The sequence below is a fragment of the Lolium perenne genome, chromosome 5, assembly GCF_019359855.2.
Source record: "Lolium perenne isolate Kyuss_39 chromosome 5, Kyuss_2.0, whole genome shotgun sequence".
Lineage (NCBI taxonomy): Eukaryota > Viridiplantae > Streptophyta > Magnoliopsida > Poales > Poaceae > Lolium > Lolium perenne.
In genome coordinates, this window is record NC_067248.2 from 152,574,159 (window position 1) to 152,596,190 (window position 22,032).

At 52.6% G+C, this 22,032-nt stretch overlaps 1 protein-coding gene across 1 annotated transcript; it reads right to left on the reverse strand.

Annotated features, from left to right (window-relative positions):
• Nucleotides 1-19,077: 19,077 nt before the first annotated feature.
• On the reverse strand, nt 19,078-21,342 carry LOC139831042 (uncharacterized). Its single transcript, XM_071820042.1, has one exon. The coding sequence runs from the start codon at nt 21,100-21,102 to the stop codon at nt 20,080-20,082; it is 1,023 nt and encodes a 340-aa protein (XP_071676143.1). The 5' UTR covers nt 21,103-21,342; the 3' UTR covers nt 19,078-20,079.
• Between the last annotated feature and the right edge of the window lie 690 nt (nt 21,343-22,032).

Sequence of the window (22,032 nt, forward strand, 5' to 3'; positions counted from 1 at the left end):
CCTACAAAGCATTCATCTGTCATCATTCATCACCATCACCATCACCATCAAAGCGGTTTGCACGCGTCGTGGTCAATAGTGGTTTGATACATTCTTGGAATTTTCAGAGGAAAAGCAACATATAACATCTGCAGGACCAATGCGTCCCTGTTCTCTCTACATACTCAACGTTCTTGATTGTCTTTTAAGATGGATACATTCTTGATCACAAGCAGTCTCTGTCCAATATAAATTCCTGCGTGGCCAAAACTCTGACCAAATGGTAATCACGACATTCCACACAACTGAACTGAACTAGTACTCCTTCCATTCATATTACTTGCCAATAGTATGGATATACTTAAAACTAAAATATATCCAGATACATCTATATTAGTGGCAACTAATATAAATCTGAGGAAGTTGTACATTTGTCTCTTATACTCCCTGCGCATTCCGTTATACCCCTACTTTTTTCAACCAAGAAAATATGTTAATATCACGAAAATAGCTCTGTAATAACGAAATTTCCTAAAAACATTACACACGCACACAACCCTACTATAGAAAAAAAAGACATTGCTACTGCAAAAAAAAAGGAGTAGAAAAAAAGATACCGCTATCGTGATCAAAACTTTTTAGCTGCAACACAAAACATCACCAAGACAGACTTGGAGCCCATGCTCTCAACAATGCCTTCAATAAGGCCATTGCCAGCACAATCAATTAAGATCAGATTTTGAATTTTTCACGTCGGAGCAAGTCCTCCCTGTGAAAGCAATTCCTTTAACAAGATCATTGTCAGACGCAACAAATTAAGGCCATACTTTGGAATTTTCACTCAAAAAGATAAGACTTTGTACTCCTCCTGTGGTAGCCGCACCCACATGCTGGCGTCGTTGCTGCAAGTCAAGAAACACAAAGCAAAGTCCTTTTCGCCACAAAAACTCGGTCTAACACTACTAGAGCTCAGAGCTTTGACGCCATAACATTCTCCACCATTGTCTTCTCGAAGGAAATCGAGAAAGACATGTTCCACGATGGCAACAGATAGCGAAGTTTCGTGTCACTTCCTGTTGAAGTTGCACGACCAGAAATATGGGTGCACACGATCGAATCACATCCGATACAACAACTTACAAGCTTCATGCGCCCAACAAAGATAGCCGGTGGAACCTTCCGAAACTCGTCACCGGCTGATCAATGTGGCACGACATCAACCATATATTGTTTTGGCCCAAGAAGAACCCAAGGACCACATCCTTTATTAGGAAGATCGGTAGGCCCCCACGCCACCGCCCGTTGGCTCCCAACAGCAAACCGGATATCTCAGCGGACACCACCACCCGCACCACGCGGAGATGAGGGGATGAGCCGAGTCCCCCAAACCAAGCATTGTGCCACCCTTGCAGCCAGAACGATTGCCAAGATCGGCAAAGAAGTCCGGGACCACCGCCTCGGGTCCATCCCCCGCGGGACGAGCAGCATCGTTTAGAGCTACGGGCTACCGCGAAGGACCGGGTGGCGGCAGGGAGATACGGGGGAGGAGGGGTAGGGGGTTCGGGTTTCGCCCGAGCTGCCCCTAGGAGGGACACGCTTTCTCAACTGACTAATGCTCCCATTATACTCCTACTAACTACATTTCACATGTTCTTATACTCCTAGCCACATTTCATTATCAGGGCAGAGTTCTTTTGGCAGTACTTATACCATTCAGAGAATACCAGCATCTACAGGTACAACACCCGTGATCCTTGGGGCGACACGAACATAGATCGCAGATATATTCTATTTGTGCGCCAGAAAACTCCAAAAAGTGTTGGGACTTGAGGGAAGGATCATATGGATGGGCGCCAACCACTCCGAGACAACAAAACTATACACATACACCCACTCCTCGCTGCAGGATGTACTGATAGAACAATATCATAGTGCTACAATATACTGCGCACCTTGCTGGCTATGTGTTTTTGTTCTGGAGCTATTGGTTAAAATGAATCTAGCTGTTCACTCTGGATCTCGCTTAGGTTTCCATGGGTGTCAGTGCGGTCAAGCAGCCGAAAGGTACACTGAACTGGCCACATGAAAGGCAAGATTTCATGAAAAATAATCTCATATAATACTACTTTCATATTGCAGAAAACAATGGTTAAAATGAGCATATGAACATCAAAAGTCAAACCACAATTTTCTTTACAGATGGATTAGCAATTACTACCAGGCAGTCCAGGTGAACTTTTGGGTAAGCAGAATGTTAGCAACGGCTATCTCCAGTCTTGCATCTTTTCGTTTTGAGTGAATTTCACATTTTCCCCTTTAGTTAGGCATTTATGATACTAATTACCCCGCCAAGTGAAATTTGTGAAGGTTACCCATTTTAAAAAAATTGTGTCCTTGTTTAGGTGATAATTGGGGTCCAAAAATATCAAGACAATAGTAAAGAGTGTATCATATGGATTACAAAAGTTTGGACATAAGGGTGCATGAGGCCCTCCGATAGTCACATATTTTGTCACTCCACCTCGACGTATCATGCCTGTCCTATCTAACGATAACAAGTAAAATGCTAAATTGGATCTGAACCGTGTTTAAGGTATCCTAGATGTGATATTTTGGTAGGTGTTTCACTAAATGTAAATGGGATAATATATATCACTGATGCATAAGTACATGGCAAAAAGTGGAAATCACTCTTTCTTTTTTAAACAGTAAGCCGAGGCCATGCGTTAAATAAGCAACACTACATTGGTGGAGGATACAAGAGTGCTCAACCAGATTACAACACAACACTCAACATATCCAACGATAAATATAGGAGCACACAGTGAACGAGGCATCGGAAGTAAACCAGATCAATTGGAAGAGCCAAAAAGAAAGCACGGAGCTTCTGATGAGAACTACGCCTGACGTGGGGTCTCCACATCAATACCCATGGTTTATGAACTTAGATTTTAGGGAAGTAGGTGTTCTTGCGAGTTCGCTGGCGGACGAGCAAAGAGAAGGCGTGATTTGCCTAGGTTCAGGCTCTAGAGGGCAAAGCCTACTTCCTTCTTGTCTGTTGATTATTTGATGATGATGATTACAAGGTCACCATGATGGCTATGGTGTTCTCTCTCGAGCTAGATTGAATTATATCCCTCTTTCCCCGATCCCTCCTAGCCCTTATAAAGGAGGCTACGTCTCGGGTATCGTCTCCAGGTTGGTTACATGTATGCTCTAGGATTTCTTGATATGGGCTTGTCCTTGCTCGGCACGCCACTTACACGGGCCTTGAAGCTTTGTAATCGCCAAATCATCTCGGGCTTCTTGATCCTTAGCATGTTATCAGGTGGACCTCTAGTTAGACCGCACCTGGTATGTTAATGGTGGGGAAGACAACGCCTTTAGGAAGGAAGTGGCACCTAAAGGTTCTATCGACGCCTGATCCGAGCGGCAACATCTTCAAGAAGAAAGAGGAGCTCACGGGTGTTGCCGCTGCCGGCCCCGAATACCCCAGGCATGTTTTCACCCCGGCAAGAAGGTTGTTAAACAGAAGGCACGAGTTCCCAGCTTTAAATTAATAAAACCTTTTACGGGTACTACATAGATGCTGAAGAAGAGCTTACAAACCATCGACCAAACAAGCACAACAGAAAAAACACTAAGAACAGCTTGCGATAGCTGAGGCCCTCATCCATGAGTAGCTACGGAGTCTGAAGAAGCTAGCTGAAGAAGGATCCGTCAATCATGTCGTCATGGAGTGCACCTGAGCATCGGAAACCGCAACCTCATCTAGTCCATCGCCGAAGAAGGTTCCCTACCTCCTTGTCCCGGCTCGTAGGACGCCGTCCCGTCGGCCAATGGCATCGCTCCCCCTCAGCCTGAATGAAAAATGCAGCCGAGACCCACTGCGGACCACCGTGCATGTTCAGACACTGCTAGCACACATCTTGAAGAGAGCGCCGCCCATTTTCAAGTCGCTCGCCTCCGAGAAGAAACTCCACGGGAAGCTGGAGAAGAAGTGGGCCCTGCCAACCTCGCAACATCGCCCACCGGACACTTGCACACCACCACAGACCGTCAGCGACCACATACCCCTCTATCTCGCCCAAGGCCGGGCCTTCAGCAAGGACAAAGACACCACCGGCGGTGCCGCGGCCCAATCAAAGATTTGGTATTTCACCCGGGGAGGTAGGGGGAAGGGAGAGGAGAAAGACAAACCACGATGGCGCCCCCAAGGAGGTAGGGGCCGCGAAGAGGCGTCGCCGCCGTCGAGACCGGCAAGCCGGTCTGGGATCTCCTGGTCGTCGATCCCCTAGCCAACACTCCAGCCAGATCGAGGATCCATGTAAGCCGTTGGATAGATCACCCTCGCCTAAGGCCCAGCCAGGGGCCGGCCGTCGCCATGGTCATGGCCCCGGCGCGGAGATCCTCCACCTAGACACCCCGCGAGGGGCCAAGGGCTCAGATCCCCGCCACCCCCTTCACCGGCGCCGCGGGCTTAGCCTAGCGGCGTCTCTGGGGCCCATGAGGTGGGAAGGAGGGGGAAAGGGGAGGCGTGTGTAGGGTTTCGCCCCCTTGATCGTCTGGAGGAGGCGACCCGAGGAGAGCGAATCGGTTCACCCCGGCAAGAAGTCCGTACCCAAATCCAAGAGTGACTAGTCTCCCATCTTCATTCCAAGGTTCTGAAAACTGAAAGAGCACAGATAAATAAATTGGTATCAGACGGTTAGGAGGTGATGAACAAGAGTCAGTGGGAAAGCAATCATGGTTGACATTTTTTCCCAATGAAAAAGCAAAATATGCTAGAGCCTAACGCTTTAAAAAAAAATCTTTGTCAGGGTTTTAGTACTTTCAGCTGCTCGGCTCAAGGCCTTTTTGTTCGGTGTGGTCAAGAGACGGTTGATTAGGCCGACTGACCCATTCATGATATCTCGGCACTTCCTTCGTGTACACAAAGCTAATAATTCTCGCAGCAAAGCTAACAATCCACCTAGCAGCAGCTACAATATACGCGAATTTTTTTTAAATAATACACTTTTTAATATTAATTCCAGAAATAATATTCGTTTTTGGCAAATTTCAGAAATAATACACCGTCGGGGTCCGCTAACCCGAATTTACAAAATCGGGGTCGGCGAACCCGAATTAGCAGAGTCGGGGCAGTGGAACCCGATTTCTAGAATAGCTCTGCTGCGGCGGAAAAATAAAATATAACTCGGGGTAGTGGAACCCGATTTCAAATAATCGGGGTAGGTAAACCCGATTTTAGCTAATCGGGCCAGGTGAACCCGATTCCAATAAATCGGGATTGTTCAACCCGAGAACCAATTTTTCCCGCCTTTTTGCGTTCACACAGTTTCCCGCCCGCCCTTGCCGCCACCCTTGCCGCCACTCCTTCCCGGCACCCTTCCCGCCAATCGTTGGCGCCACCATCTCCCGCCAATTTTATCCCGCCAGTTTTTCCCGCCACCATCTCCCGCCCTGGTGTCGAATTTTAGCCTATAAAAGCAGGCAGCGCTACTCTGGATTGCACAAGTTCTTGTATCTCTATCTTTGTGATGTTTGCTCACTGTTAGCCATCATGAGTGTGCCGTGCTCTGACCCGGAGTTTAGGCCGGTGAAGGCGAAGGCTGCAAGTTTACCCCCGGGTGTGACTGCGGAGCGTTGTTGGTGCGGCCGTGTTGCTAAGGTTAAGCAGGTGGAGGATTTCTCCGACAAGTTCGGCATGAAATTTTTCATGTGTGCAAGCTATGAGCATGATCCACCCCGTAGTTCAGCTTCGTCGTCCACCAGGCCGCCGGTATGTTTCGACATAATTTTATGTTGGCTTAATTTTGTATGTGAATTTGATTTAATGTTACTGTTTGTGTTGTAGTCTCCCCCGCCCCTATGCAAATGGTTTCACTGGATAGACACGGAGCAGCCGGATTGGGCACGCGAGGAGGTTGAGGAGAAACAGCGTCGTGCGTGGGCAACGTTCTTTGAGGAGGAGCGTTGGAAAAAGGTCCGTGCTAATGAGAAAGCCGAGCGAGAGAGGCAGATACAGAAACTAAGGGCGGAACATGCTCGTAATCGAGAGGTGAATCAGAAGAGGATGGATGATGAGGCTGCACGTAGGTTTGCAGAGGAAGAGGTGCGCAGGGAGGCTCGTGCAGCGGAGAGGAAGAGACTAAGGGAAAGAGTTGCTGAAGTGCAAGCGGCGGAAGAACGTGGCGACAAGTCTGGAAAATGGCCACGATGGACGCAGGGAAACTAGTGTGATGTGTCGTATTGGCTATGTATCTTAATTTCAGTTGTATCTTAAATTTCGTTGTAGTGTCGCTGTATCTTAAATTCCGTTGTAGTGATAAACCCTATTTTTATTTGAGCTGCAATGTATCTTCATTTCAGTTTTAGTATTATTGTTTCCCGCCTAATTTTTCCCGCTCAGTTTTTCCCGCCTTTTACCCCCGCCGTAATCTCCCGCCAATTGTTCCCGCTCAATTTTTTCCCGCCTTTTACTCCCGCCCTAATCTCCCGCCAATTTTTCCCGCTCACCTTTTCCCGCCGAAAGTCACCCCTTCTAGCCTATAAAAACCCCCCAGTGTTTCCTTCTGTTTCAGTGTATTCTCTCAGCAAGATGGATCCCCCATATAAGAATCCCCCCCATCTTTTCACCGAATCCATGGCCAAACCTCTTCTAGACGAGGCCCGCAAAGTGATGAGGGAGAGTAAGGTAGACACATTTGAGGAGTTCATCAGTAGCGACGCCTTGCTCCGTAAGGTGGGTAGGGAGTTTGAGAAATATTCTTATGGGTGGCCATTGAAGAAGATGCCTGCTCGCAGCCCACGGGAGATAAGGTGTGAGCTTATCAGGTTGAATGAGAAGTGGAAGTCACTAACTTGGAAGAATGAACGAGATAGGGAAAGAGATTTCAACTTTCCATGGCTGTGGACGGTTGAGAGTGAGGACGACGATGATATCTTTGAGCCTAGCAGCAAGGCGAAGAAAGCTGCATCGTCGAAGGGCAAGAGTGCCAAGTCCTCGAAGGGGAAGAGTGCTGCACCACCGGTCATCGACTCGGACGACGACTTCGAGCCTAGCACGAAGGCGAAGAATGCTGCATCGTCGAAGGGCAAGAGTGCCAAGTCCTCAAAGGGCAAGAGTGCTGCACCGCCGGTCGTCGACTCGGACGACGACTTCGAGCCTAGCACCAAGGCCACGAAAGCTGCAGCATCGAAGGGCAAGGGAAAGGGTGTGCTGCGTTCTTAGTGTTCTAGTTATCAGTAGTCTCATGGATCTTGCAATATGTTGTAGCGTTGTTGTACCATTTAATTTGTTAGAAGAGAGGTATGTTGTAGTGGTAAGTTGTATCTTAATTATCAGTTCATGTTGAATTTGAAATGTTTGTTGAATTTGAAATGTTTGTTGAACACAAATAGTAGTCATACATGGCGCATACAAATAGTAGTCATACATGGTGCATACAAATAGTAGTCATACATGGTGCATACAAATAGTACTCATACATGGTGCATACAAATAGTACTCATCTCACTGATCACGGCCCCTCCCTCCACCTCGCCTCGGTGGCGGTCGAGCCTGAAAAGGTGACGGCGAGTACATACGAACAGGTGGTCGGCGATGTCGGGGAGGAAGCATGTACCCCTGCTCGTGGCCGATCAGTCGCGTGGGATCCGGAGGTGGAGTTTGGTCGTTGACTTGAAATCCAGTCTTGATAGCTCTGTGTTTCGTCCTGATCGTGGAGCACCGGACAGGAAGGATCGTGATCCGGACCCCGTCGACATATGTCCCTCACCTTTGATTAGATAAAAAAACCGTTAGTCGATCATGAGGAAATTCACACATGGTGCACAATTAATATGGATAGTGATGAATTGCGTACCCTCTGGCTCATCCATACGGGGACGCCACCCGAAGTTAGGCATGGGAAATTGCTGCTCCATGCCGAAACCGGCACGCTGCCAATACTCGTAAGTAGGCTCCTGCTGCTGGTTTTGCCACCCGTAACCTCCTGCTGGTTAGGAGATGGTGGCCTCGGGCTCGGCGGTACCTCCATACGTGGGCGCGGGCGTGCTGCGGCTGATGCACCTGCAAAGAGGGACGAGGTGGCGCATTGTGCTGCTCCGGTACTCGGCAACATCCGAAGATCGCGTGCATGTGATAGTCGCGTAGATACGACGTAGTTTGTCCCGAAGACGTGCAAAGGAGGCGTGGTGCTCATACCGTCCAAGAAGTGGGCCGGAGGAGAGCGAGCGTGCATACTGGGCGGCGTCATCTTGCAGCTCCGCCGTCAACACGGCCTACAATTGTGAGCTCAAATTAGTTATGTGTTGGCCAAATGTAGAAAAAATATATTTGACTTACTGCGTGATGCCGAGTGCCTGAAGTGGAGTGACCACCCGCTTCTGCTTCATCCATATCATTTCTAATGCGCCTTGTCTCCCGTCGACCTCTGTTCGTCCGCAATGATCTTGAGTCAGGGATGTACCGTCTTTCATTTGGTATCACCGTAGTAAAATTTCCCACAACTCTGTATCCGACCATCTCGCCGGTCCAGGTGTGCAGCACAGCCTCTTTCGCGTAATATGGAGAGACGAAAGAGATTGAGTCCAGCCCTAGTTGTCTGGTAGCTGCCAGCACATGGGAGCATGGAAGGTGAAGCAACCTCGGTTTGTTGCATGTGCAGGCACACGATGGCCATTCTTCATTTCCAATTCTGACCTCATGTGTTCTCACCGCATTCACACAACCAAACTTGTCGGTTGGTAAGCGCACCTCAAACCTCCTTTCCTGATTACCGATGGCCAGAACAGTGTGTGACATACCCTTCTTCATCTTGACATCCATATATTCCATAATGGCCTCACAGTAAGGAGTGTTTGGATTTTCAAGCATATGCCTCAAAGCCAACTCCCGTCTCTCTTTGAAATAATTCATAGTGCCATATAAAATACCCTCCACAAGGGCTGTCAGCGGCAATGCCCTATTTCCCCTAAGCACGAAGTTGTATGACTCAGCTAGGTTGGTAGTCATCACACCATACCTAGCTCCATGTGTGTCATGCAGCAAAGACCACCTTTCTAATGGCTCGTGCTCTATCCACTCTGCAAAATTTTTAATCCGTCGTCCAGGCCTCCTTCTAGTATTGGGTGGGTCAAATCCAGGCAGGTCACATAGCCCAATAGGATCTGGCTCGGGGCCTACTGGAACCTGTGTACCCTGTGCCACAGCTGCTGCATGAGCTGCTACTAATGCAGCTCGGGCGGCTAACCTGTCCCGCACATGGTCCTTAGTGAACTCATCCAGCTTGCCGCGGAGAAAAGTGTACTTGCATTCTTGATTCTGCTTGCACAACTTCTTGAACAGATTCATAAGACCCTTGCTCCTAAACTGCGAGAAGAAATTGGCCCCCAGGTGGCGCATGCACCACCTACTCTGCATATCCTGCCATGGCGTCTCTTCATCAGGTCCGGCTTCTACCAGAGTCTTGATAGCCGCAAGTATACCTGCATGCCTGTCATGTAGCACGCACACATTTTCGCGATCTTTCACTATCGATTTTTTAACTGCCTGAAGAACCATAACCAGCTAGCAGTGTTCTCGCTCTCAACAAATGCAAATGCGAGAGGCACACATCGATTGTTGCCATCCACTCCAATTGCTGTCAGAATCTGTCCCTTGTACCTCCCAGTTAGAAAAGTTCCATCTACACACATCACCGGACGACAGTGCATGAAAGCCTCGATGCATATGCTGAATGCGAAAAACACCTGTGCGTAACCACGACATTAGGGAACTCAGGTATCACAAAGTCTTGTATGTCCACATGGGTGCCCGGATTCCGGTCCTTCAATGTCTGCAGGAGACGGACGACACCGTCATAAGCATCATAGAAGGTCCCGAATCTGTTCTCCAGTGCCGTCTGTTTAGCCCTCCATGCCTTGCCATATTCAATTACATACTTATATTGAAGGTGAACTCTTCTCTGGATGGCTTTAACCCCCATTGCTGTATTCTCTACAATCTCCTTGTAGAACAAAGCAGCAATAAGAGTGGATGTAAGGTTTCGTTGATCCTTAAACATAGTCTTAAGGACACATGTGTGCGGCACGAAATCGCTCACCACCCATGTTGTGTCATACTTCGGACAGTACCCATGCACCCTTGATGGACATCTAGCATCGCTGCAGACCACTGTCAAGAATTTCTGCCTTGAAACGGTGGTTCTGAATACCCTTTGCGTGTTCATTGCCCACTGAGTGATTGCTTCCTGCAGATGTCTCTTGTCAGCATATCTAGCACCAACTGAGATGGTGTTCATGCTGTACTCCCAGGCAGAATCGTGCCGATCATCGACTATCATTGCCTCCGACAAATCATGGTTCCAAGAAGAGGGGATCGGATCCGCCTCTTCGTTATCATCTGAAGTATCGGATCCACCGGATTCATCTGAGTCAACCTCATTGTCCACTCCATCCTCGTCTTCCTCGTCCATCATGTTCTCGTATCCGTTCTTCTTCTTCGTCCACGCTTTCAAGCTCAAAGATTGCCATGACCACCTGCCGCATGGCTACTCTGCCCCGGATTGGAAATCGCCGCCGCCAAGATCGGAACTTTTGATCAAGCTCGGCCTGGATGGAACGCACCCTCGCCTTCTTGGAAATTCACCACCTTCGCCTCGGGAAGCATTAAGGCGATGGGGTGAGTTCCCCTGCGCTCGCACGCTTCCAACCAGTGCACCCACTGAGAGGTCCGCTCAATCGGCTTCAACCGCCAGAAAATCTGGGTACTGGAGCTGCTCCACAAAGCATGCACACCAACAGTGTATGCTTCGGGATTAAGCCCGAAATTCACGGTCAACCACTCCTTCAACTGACTAACTCGCCATGTTTTTGGGTTTGTCAGATGCAAATCCTCACACTGAAACTCGCTCAGATCAGCTCCCATCGGAGTTGTTCGGACCGTGCCATGACCGAAGTAAACAACGAATTTTACTCTATCTGACATATCTGCTCACCTATACAAATTACATACTCGTCAAAAAAATCTAGCACCTACACTCTAAAATAAATAAAAATCTAGCACCTGCAGTCCTAAATAAATACTATCTACCGGTACATATTACACTAACTAATGTGCGAAGCTAACAAACGCAACATGCATTATGATTACACCATCTAATACCAGGAATTAGGGTTTACCCTTGAAGCGTGCCAAACACCTCTGTCAGCAGCTCAGCTTCTCCACCCCGCAGCAGCTCCACCACCACGCAGCAGCACCACCACCACCAGCTCCACCACCACCACCACCTCCACCACCACCAACACCACCTCCACCAAAACGCCTAAAAAACTAACCCATATATAGATCAGCTGATTCTACAGCATTTGGTGGTCAAACTACAACAAATGGCTGGATAAATCGCTCAGAAATGAGAGAAAACGCTGTTGGTCTCAGAGCAAACGAGAGAGAGAGCTGAGATGAACTGAGAGAGCAGCAGGAGGAAGAAGAGAGGTGCGTCGGCCAGCAGGAGCGCGCGTCGGCCGAATTAAAAACGCCACCGTTTCGGGCGCGGCCAGCCCGACTCGGGGTCAGGGGCGCCGAATCTTGCGCCTCGGGATGGCGCACCCCGACACCGGCTGCTCCTGCGCAGGAGACAGACCGACAACGGCCCGGCGTGGCCGACAGCATCGCTTCGGGCGCACTGACCCCGACTTTGGCCATCCCCACCAGATTCCCTCCACTTCGGTTTCAACAAACCCGATTTCTCTATTTCGGGTTAGCGGACCCCGACGGTGTATTATTTCTGAAATTTGCCAAAAACGACTATTATTTCTGGAATTAATATTAAAAAGTGTATTATTTAAAAAAAAATCGCACAATATACTGCGTACCTTGCTGGCTATGTGTAATTGTTTTGGAGCTCTTGGTTAAAAATGAAACTACCTGTTCCCTCTGGATCTATTTGGTTACAATGAAACTCCCTGGTGTACAAAAGATGAGATAGAAGTATCCTGACCTGTTGACATGAAAATAATGCTTTTAGAATTCATGAAAAATGATCTCATAACATGTTATGACCGACCTGGTCTCCCGCCGGAGGGGGCCCATTGGCCCAACCGGCCAAGCTTAGTTAGGGGCTTAGCCCAGTTAGCAGATTAGGGTTTCGCGAGTTCTCTTATATATACAAGTTGTAATAGACTAAATCAATCAAGCAATAATCAGATATCATTATTGCCGACTCCCAGAGGAGTCGGCCTTCTCCCGTCCGCGCCGCCCAAACCCTAGCCGCCGCCTTCCGCGTGCTCGCGACGGCGCCCTGCCGCCGGCGCCGCCTTCCTCCCTCTCGATCTCCGCACTTCCACCCCTACAATCTACGCCCTCGCCCCGGTAGAACCCTAGTTTCTACCAATTTGGTATCAGAGACCTCTACGATCATGTCTTCGAGCCAGCCCACCGCCACCACCGCCGCCGCCTCCGAGACGCCGCCGGCCTCCTCCGCCGCCGCGCAATCGTGCCGCCGCCCTCCACGGGCGCCGCGGCGCTTCGGCAGATGACGCCGGCGCCGCCACCCTCCTCTCACGGCAAGAGCTATCGACGGCCATCCGCGACCTCGCCACCGCCGTCTGTGGCATCCGCCGTACCTCATCCGCACGCAGGGATGACTACGCCGGTCCTGTCGCCACCCCTCGCCGCATACCCGGCCGCGCCGACAGCCCTTCCCGGCCAGGGAGCGCCCGCTCCGCCCCCGGCCTCACCGCCGCCGCCACCGTGGGCGTCTGGCCGCCGTCCCCGGTCCGGGCCCCGCCTCGCTGCCCCAGGGGGTGCCCATCCAGCGGGTCCGGTTCCCGCCATCGCCCTCCCGACTTCCGGCGTGGGTGACCGCGACGGAGCCCCCGCCGATCCACTCGGCCGCACCGGCGCCATCCCCGTCTACACCACCGCCGGGACCCCCGCACCCGTCCTTCCCGGACCCGCCGCCCGCCCGCTTCGCCGAGCCGTCCGCTGGTCGCGCGGAGTACCCCGCCCAGGGCGCCACCGGCTTCGCTCCCCCACGCTACGCCAAGCTGGAATTCGCCACATACGACGGCGTCGAGGGCCCCTCAATCGCTCAACCGGTGCGAGCGCTTCTTCGGGGACAGCGCACCTGGCCGGATCGGACGTGGCTCGCCTCGTACCACCTCCGCGGCGCCGCCCGGACGTGGTACTACTCCCTGGAACAGGACGAGGGTGGCATGCCTCCGTGGGACCGGTTCCGTGAGCTCGCCTTCTCCGCTTCGGCCCTCCACCGCGGCAGCCGCTTGGCGGAACTTGGGCGTTTGGCGTTCACCACCACGGTGCAGGACTTCGCCGACCGCTTCCAGGCCCTCGCATGCCATGCGCCCGGCGTGACGGGCCAACAGCGCGCCGAGCTCTTCATTGGCAGCCTCCCGGACCATATCCGCGTGGATGTCGAGCTACAGGCTCCGCGGGACCTCCAGACGGCGATGCACTACGCGCGCGCTTATGAGCGTCGCGCCCAGGCGGTTCAGCAGACGCCCCTGGCCCGCGGCACCCGCACCGCCCGACCTCCTCCTCCGGCCGCGGCCGCCACCCGGGCCGCCCCACCTGGACCGACTGGCCCTGCCCCCGCAGCTACATGCACGTTCCGCCGCCTCACCCCGGCAGAGCAGCTCGAACGCCGCCGCCTGGGACTCTGCTTCAACTGCGACGACCCATACACGCCCGGTCACGTGTGCCCTCGCCTCTTCTACCTGGAGACCGTCGACGTAGAGGAGGGCGACCCGATGACCGGGCCGGTTGCCGCGGCATCCGAGATGGCCGGGCCGACCGACGCAGCTGCCACGGCCTTCGTCGTGTCCCTCCACACGCTCGCCGGCATCCGCCACGAGCGGACGATGCTGCTTCCGGTCACTATCCAGGGCGAGCCTCTGGTGGCGCTACTGGACACGGGGTCTACGCATAATTTCCTCCCCACCGCCACTATGCGCCGCCTCGCGCTACAGCCGACAGGTGGGGATACCCTCCGCGTGACCGTGGCCAACGGTGACCGCCTCCACTGCCATGGGGTGGTCCAGCACGTTCCCCTTACCATCGGGCGATTTAGCACTTCGTCATCACGTGCGCCGGCATCGACTTGGGCTGCTTCGACTTCATCCTTGGCGTCGACTTTCTGCGGACGCTCGGACCCATCCTCTGGGACTTCGACGCCCTGACGATGACCTTCTGGCGCCAGGGACGCCACATTCGCTGGGAGGGTCTCGGGGGCACATCTCCCGCGCCGGAGCTCCAGCTAGTCTCTGGGGCCGACGACGCCGAGCACCCCCTCCCGACGCACCTCCTGCAGCAGCACGGCGACATCTTCGAGGAGCCGCAGGGCCTGCCGCCCCCACGAGCGTGTGACCATCGCATACACTTGCTTCCGGGGTCGGCGCCAGTGGCGGTGCGCCCATACCGCTACCCCCAGCTGCAGAAGGACGAGCTGGAGCGCCAGTGCGCGCTCATGTTGGCGGCGGGCATCATCAGGATCTCCACATCCCCGTTCTCCGCGCCGGTGCTCTTGGTGCGCAAGTCGGATGGCACGTGGCGCTTCTGCATCGACTACCGCGCCCTCAACGCCCTCACGCTCAAGGATAAGTTCCCGATCCCGGTGGTTGACGAGCTGTTTGACGAGCTCCACGGCGCGAGGTTCTTTACCAAGCTCGACCTCCGCTCAAGCTATCATCAGGTGCGCATGCACCCGGAGGACATCGCCAAGACGGCGTTCCGGACACACCATGGCCACTTCGAGTTCGTGGTGATGCCTTTCGGCCTCACCAACGCGCCCGCGACCTTCCAGGCCCTGATGAATGATGTCCTTCGCCCATACTTACGTCGTTTTGTGCTGGTTTTTTTCGATGATATCTTGATCTACAACGCATCATGGGCGGAGCACCTGCAGCATGTCGCCATCGTCTTCAACGAGCTTCGAGCGCATCGACTTCACCTCAAGCGCTCGAAGTGCTCGTTTGCGACGACCTCGGTGGCCTATCTCGGTCACGTCATCTCCACCGACGGGGTGGCGATGGATGCGGACAAGGTGGCGGCGGTCGCCGCCTGGCCGACGCCGCGTTCACCACGCGCCCTCCGCGGGTTCCTGGGCCTCGCCGGCTACTACCGGAAGTTCATCCGGGATTTTGGCCTCATCGCCTCGCCGCTCACACGCCTGCTGCGGCACGAGGCCTTCGCTTGGGACGACGAGGCTACCGCTGCCTTCGAGGCCCTCAAGGGGGCCCTGACGACGGGCCCCGTTCTCCAGATGCCGGACTTCGACAAGCCGTTCATCGTCGACTGCGACGCCTCCGGGGCGGGGTTCGGTGCCGTCCTTCACCAGGGTGACGGGCCGCTCGCCTACTTCAGCCGGCCGTTTGCTGCACGCCACCTCAAGCTTGCGGCGTACGAGCAGGATCTCATTGGCTTGGTTCATGCCGTCCGCCACTGGCGCCCCTACCTATGGGGGCGCTCGTTCCGTGTACGTACGGACCACTACAGCCTTAAGTTCCTCTTGGACCAGCGGCTGTCGACGGTGCCCCAGCACCAGTGGATCAGCAAGCTGTTTGGCTTCGACTTCACGGTGGAGTATCGTCCGGGGCGCCTCAACACGGTGGCCGACGCCTTGTCCCGCCGCGACGCCGATCCCGACGCCACTGAGGGAGACTCGGACGGACGCCTGCTCTGCATCCGCTCGGGGCCCTCCTTCGTCCTCTTCGACCGCATCCGCCAGGCAACGGTGTCCGCGCCGGACGCCCAGCTTCTGCGGCAGCAGCTCGACGCGGGTGAGCTGGATGACCCTTGGCGCGTCATCGACGGCCTTCTCCTCCACGGACGCCGGGTGTTCGTCCCCGACCATGATGACCTCCGCCATCAGGTGCTGCTCTTGGCACACTCCGCCGATCATGAGGGTGTCCAGAAGACCCTCCACCGTCTTCGCGCGGATTTCTACATTCCTGGCGATCGGGCCATGGTCCAGGATTGGGTGCGTTCGTGTGAGACGTGCCAGCGCAACAAGACGGAGACTTTGCGCCCAGCTGGTGTCCTGCAGCCGCTTGACGTTCCTTCGCAGGTGTGGGCCGACATCTCCATGGACTTCATCGAGGGCCTTCCGAGGGTGGGCGGCAAGTCTGTCATCCTCACGATGGTTGACCGCTTCTCCAAGTACGCCCACTTCATCGCGCTTGGCCATCCCTACACAGCGGCGTCTGTGGCCCGCGCCTTCTTCGACGGTATCGTCCGCCTACACGGGTTTCCCTCGTCCATCGTCTGTGATCGAGATCCGGTGTTCACGGGGCACGTGTGGCGGGACCTCTTCCGCATGGCTGGGGTCCAATTCCGGTTCAGCACGGCGTTCCATCCTCAGACGGACGGCCAGTCCGAGGTGGTCAATAAGGTGATCGCCATGTATTTGCGTTGTGTTACAGGTGATCGTCCTCGCGCTTGGGTGGATTGGCTTGCATGGGCGGAGTACTGCTACAACACCTCCTACCACTCCGCCCTGCGTGCTACGCCATTCGAGGTGGTCTACGGTCGGCCACCACCACCTATCCTACCGGTGGACCCAGCGACAGCGCGGACGGAGGCAGCTGGCGAGCTCATCCGCGCCCGCGACGAGATGCTGGCCGAGGTGCGGCAGCGTCTTGTCCAAGCTCAACAGGTCGCCAAGCACTACTATGACGGGCGACATCGTGAGGTGGAGTACGCGCGGTGATCGGGTGTGGCTTCGCTGTTGCACCGCTCTCATCTGATCCCTCGACCCGCGTGCCAAGCGTAAACTTGGTCCGCGCTTATGCGGGGCCCTTCATCATCGTCGAGCGGATTGGGACCATGGCGTATGCATGTGCTTCGATTGTCGAGGAGGGGGCCCGCATTCACCACGTATTCCATGTGGGCCTGCTGAAGCCCTATCGCGGTGCCCCGCCGGTGGCCACTCCACCACTTCCGCCAACGGCCGAGGGACGTCTGCTGCCCAGTCCGGCCAAGGTGCTCCGCGCTCAACTACGTCGTGATGTTTGGCACTTGTTGGTGCAGTGGGTGGGCCTTTCCGAGGAGGAGGCGACTTGGGAGCCTCGCGAGGAGTTCCAGCAGCATTACCCAGACTACCAGCTCGAGGACGAGCTGTTTGCGCAGGCGGGGAGAGATGTTATGACCGGCCTGGTCTACCGCCGGAGGGGGCCCATTGGCCCAACCGGCCAAGCTTAGTTAGGGGCTTAGCCCAGTTAGCAGATTAGGGTTTCGCGAGTTCTCTTATATATACAAGTTGTAATAGACTAAATCAATCAAGCAATAATCAGATATCATTATTGCCGACTCCCAGAGGAGTCGGCCTTCTCCCGTCCGCGCCGCCCAAACCCTAGCCGCCGCCTTCCGCGTGCTCGCGACGGCGCCCTGCCGCCGGCGCCGCCTTCCTCCCTCTCGATCTCCGCACTTCCACCCCTACAATCTATGCCCTCGCCCCGGTAGAACCCTAGTTTCTACCATAACACTATGCGCTCCTTACTGTTTTTTATTTTCGTTGCAGAAAACAATGATTAAAAGTGAATCTGAAAAGACAAAGTCTACCTTTTTCACAGAAGGATTAGCAGTTACTAACAGCTGGCAAAGTCCAGGCGAACTTGGGGTAAGCAGAATTCCAGCAAAGTCTATCTTCAGTCTTGCATCTTTATTCTGAAGTTCTGAAAACTGAAAGGGAACAGATGAACAAGAGTCGGTGGGAAAGCAATCATGGTTGACATTTTTTGTTAAATGTAAAAGGGAAATATTCCGACGGCCAAAGCTTTTCTCTTTGTCAGGGTTTAGTACTTTCAGCCGCTGGGCTCGAGGGCTTTTGTTCGGTGTGGTGAAGGGGATGTTGATTGGGACAACTGATCCATTGATGAAATCTTGGCGCTTATTCGTCTACACAAAGCAAATCCAGGCGGCAGCTGCTACGGGTGGGTCTGACCCTGTTATTTAGGGTATACCATTTCAAGAACCCAACTTTGATCAATTTGACAGACAGCCAATCCAACACCGAATGTGTCCGGTGATAAAACATGATACTCCCGAAAAGATTAGTAGCCGATCAACAGCGAGGATTTACGCTTTATCGTTTTTATAAACATCCCTTAACCAATTCCCGATAAGATTAATAATGTTATTTGGGGTACAATATTAAAGCAGGCTATGTGAACTATGTGCCAAACCACTTTTGCTAAAGGGCATGAAATTAATAAACGCTGTATTATCTCTTCTTGGTTGCTAAGTTATCTTTTATAATACTAGTAGTAATAACTTTTCGATGTAAGCAGCACATAATTTTTTTTATTTTCGGAGGTACTTTCATTTTCCAAGGGACAGCGGGACCTCCATGAAGAATGTATCTACCTAGACTCTGTTGATTGCATTGCCACGGTTTCCCAACAGATACCTTAATATAGCAGCTTTATCGAATTGTGTAATGTACTGAAGTTCAATTATGTCAGCACTGATTTCTTCTTTGGATAGTATCTGCAGCCTGAAGAGCATACATAACCATCTTGGAGAATGCAGTAATGTAACATCTTTTTCCTTCCCTTTTCGCAAATGAAAAAAACAAACATCTTTCCTTCCCGTTCTATCTTAGTCTTTCAATTTGGACGCTGAAGCTAGAATCAGGCACTTCGGCAGAAATATACTCTCTCCGTCTATAAATAAACGTTTGAGATTTATATAAATCTTGATGTATCTAGATACTAAATAGCGTCTAGATACATCTAAATTTAGAGAAATCTAAAACGTCTATTTATAGCGGGAAGGAGTTCCTCAAAAAAAAATTATAGTGGGAGGGTGTATAAGAAACCGATTCACCCTAAAGTAGTTCATTTTCCCTGGCCTAGAGTTGGTTTTATTTCGTTCAGCGGACCGACCGAAATCGATGATGTGAATAGTCAGTTTCTGTCTGTTTAGGTCGGCTAGTGGATAGTTTGGTGGTGCCTGTCTAGCTTGCTAGGACAGCAGGCACAGCGGCACGACCCATTCGATCCACGCTAGCTTTGGCCAGGGCTGATCAGTTGATCATTGCCTTTTAAATAGTAATTTTACGAACAAGGCAATTCCAATTGTACAAAAGTAAATATTGTTCAAATAACAATAGTGTACAATCACACACCACATAGTTTTACAAATAAGATAACTCAAATTAAATATCGAGCTTGGCACTGAAGTAGTCATCATATGTCCTCACGCCATCAAAAATATTCAAAAACTACTTTCTGGACATCTGATACCAGCGACGGAATGTATACGGGTCGTAATTCAGAATGGTATGGTTGAAATAGTCTCGCATAATGCCAGCGTGCCCACCCACTCCATCTTGGCCTTGCACTTCACCGACGACCCACCTCCGTGCTTCGGCGACAGAAAATAGTCGCACGCGCCATGCTTGCAGCAACGAGCAAAAGTTCGGTCTCACTAGGCGATTGAGTTATGCTTCTAGGGCTGAAGCCTCAAACAACTCTCTACTGGTTCTATTCTTACGGACTAGCCTGATTGGTCGACGACCACCTTATGAAAAGCAGTTCCTTTAATACGCCTTTACTTGAATGATGAAACAAACCAATCAATAATTGATGGATTGAATCCTTAGTCGGACGATGATTCGATGACATTAAATGACGTACCCAGTGCTAAGAGCTCCCGCCTCACGAAGTGCAATGTGAGGAGACCGCGACTCGAACCTCACAGGCGGTGAGGTTCTACCGCTGCACCAGGCCGCCCTTCCGGCAACCGGACGAGCAAGATGGCGTGGAGGACAGTGTGCAGGCAACTCCGGCAACGTGTGAGGTCCACGTCCTTCCTCGAAATGGGGAGGGCTTCGACGACGCCGAGGGAGGCAACTGCCGGCCAGAAAAGTTTGTCGACGGCACTACTACAGGCCACTGAAAACTGCTGACGCTAAAGGCAACCGAAAGCGCAGATGACGGTGCTGTGTAGGGGTGGCGGCGGAGAAGGAAGGTCCGGTTTGACCAAAGGGAGAACAAGAGAAGACGCCCTGTCTACCCGGGTTGGCTACACACACTGGCAGAGAAATAAGAAAAGAAATTAACACAAGGAGGGCTGGATCAAGGTGTGGGCTGGAGCGCGTAGCCCCTTCTAGCATACTTGGGCAAAGTGTAACAGCGAATCCTTCGCTTCACCATTTGGAGTCCCTGATTACTGGTGTGGAGCTGCACTGCCTGGACGCAGAGCGCACTGGTGGTGGTGGTACGACCAGCTTTGATGTCAACGAGCCTGGTGATGCAGAGGCTGCCATTACCTAGGTAGACCAGGCTGCCTGTGGGGGAGATCCCGTAGCCCTTATCGAAGCACTCCCATGGCCACGTCTCCTCCCACGCCTCGGTCACCACCGGCGGCCGGGCGTCCATGTCGCAGGCGCACAGGCACCGCCGGTCGGGGCAGAACCCCAGCAGCCGTCCCAGCTCCGGGACGTACACCGCCGCGCACCCTTCCACCGGCACCTCCCAGTCCCCCTCTTTCCGCCAGGTGCGCTGTTCCAGGGAGTAGGTGCCGAGCCCCCGCAGAGACAGCCACAGCCGCCGGCCCATGGTGAAGCAGGCCGTCACCGAGCAGACTGGCTTGACGCCGATGAGGTCGGGGTTCACTCGCTGCACCTCCGGCGGCGGCTCCGGGAGCGCGCGCCACGCGACGGTAGGCTCCCGGGGGCTCATGGCCTCGAAACGTGGCCGCGCTCGCGCGGCCGAGCCCAAGTGCGGGTAGAGGCTGAGCGCGTAGATGTCGGCGCCGACGGGGAGGAGTAAAGCGCCGCACTTGAAGCCGCCGGTCGTGGGACCGGATTGGGCGGCCCTGGAATCGGTGTCGTAGGTGAAGGTGCGCTTCATGCCGAGACCGACGATGGTGGTGCCGGACACGGCGAAGGCGATGTTCCCGCGGACAACTTCGGGCTCCTGGAATGAAGCGACGGGAGTGCCAGGGAGAGGCAGCACCTCCATCTCCGTCGGCGGCGGCGGCGGCACTGTGTGGTCGTCCGAGAAGAGATCCTTCAGGTTAACCTTGAACACAAGGTAACCGTCTGTCTCGTAATCCACGACGAACAGCACGCGCTTGCGGTGGTGCTCTGCCGCCATCCGGTGCGCCGCCGCTGATCCACGCCGCGCCGCGCCGCCGATAAGAATCGAATCGAATCGAGTGGAATTGGTGTGTGTTTGTGATGGATCTATAACCCCATCTCCCCCGCAAAAAAAAAAAGATCTATAACCCCATCTCGATCTCGAAATAAATAGATACTGTATAAATTACTGTAGGAGGAATTGCACTAAGAATCACCCTCGGTCTCGGATTCCACCTTCCCCGATTTCACAGGGGGGGATCCCAAGTTTTCAAAATTGGAAGTCTTATCCCTACATTGCTCCACGCGAAATGACTCGTCTACCCCTTTGTGTTTTACTATTATCTTCCTAGCCCTGGTAACTTCTTCGCGCCGTCTACCGTCTCCGTCACGCTTGTTCAGTCGGTATCTCACCAGTTTGTCCTCAACACGAATTTTTTCCTTATCATTACAGTATCTCGATCATATGGTGTACTACCTCCATACCGGGAGGAAATTGCACATTCCACCACATCCTGTACACTGTGTTGCGCAAACCACCACATCCACGGAATTTTTGCATATTCCACCAGGTCTTGCTATAATGAGTTGCAGAAAAGCTAATTCTTGAGTTTAACTTCATTGGCAATAAGTTCAAAGTGGACACATTTAGACAAACTAACTATCATCAAGTCCAGCAAACTCCCAACTTTAGCCTTCAAACAAATTGTTATGTTTGTTTGAGAATTTTTTTTTAGCTCAGGCTATATGGATGCTATTTATTTGAACCTTGCAAATTTTAAGTTAAAACATTTCACAAGAATCGAAGAATACCAAGGTATAGGCAATATGATAATTTACCCATGTGTAAATTTTAGAATGAAATATACTATATTTTAGGCTCACAAAAATAACAAATCTAGATTTTGTCACTCGTGAACAATATTGAGCAATACATTGATATCTCGAG

What these genes read in the sequence shown, in the direction of transcription:
- LOC139831042 (XM_071820042.1), bottom strand. Translation starts at nt 21,102, where the DNA reads ATGGCGGCAGAGCACCACCGCAAGCGCGTGCTGTTCGTCGTGGATTAC.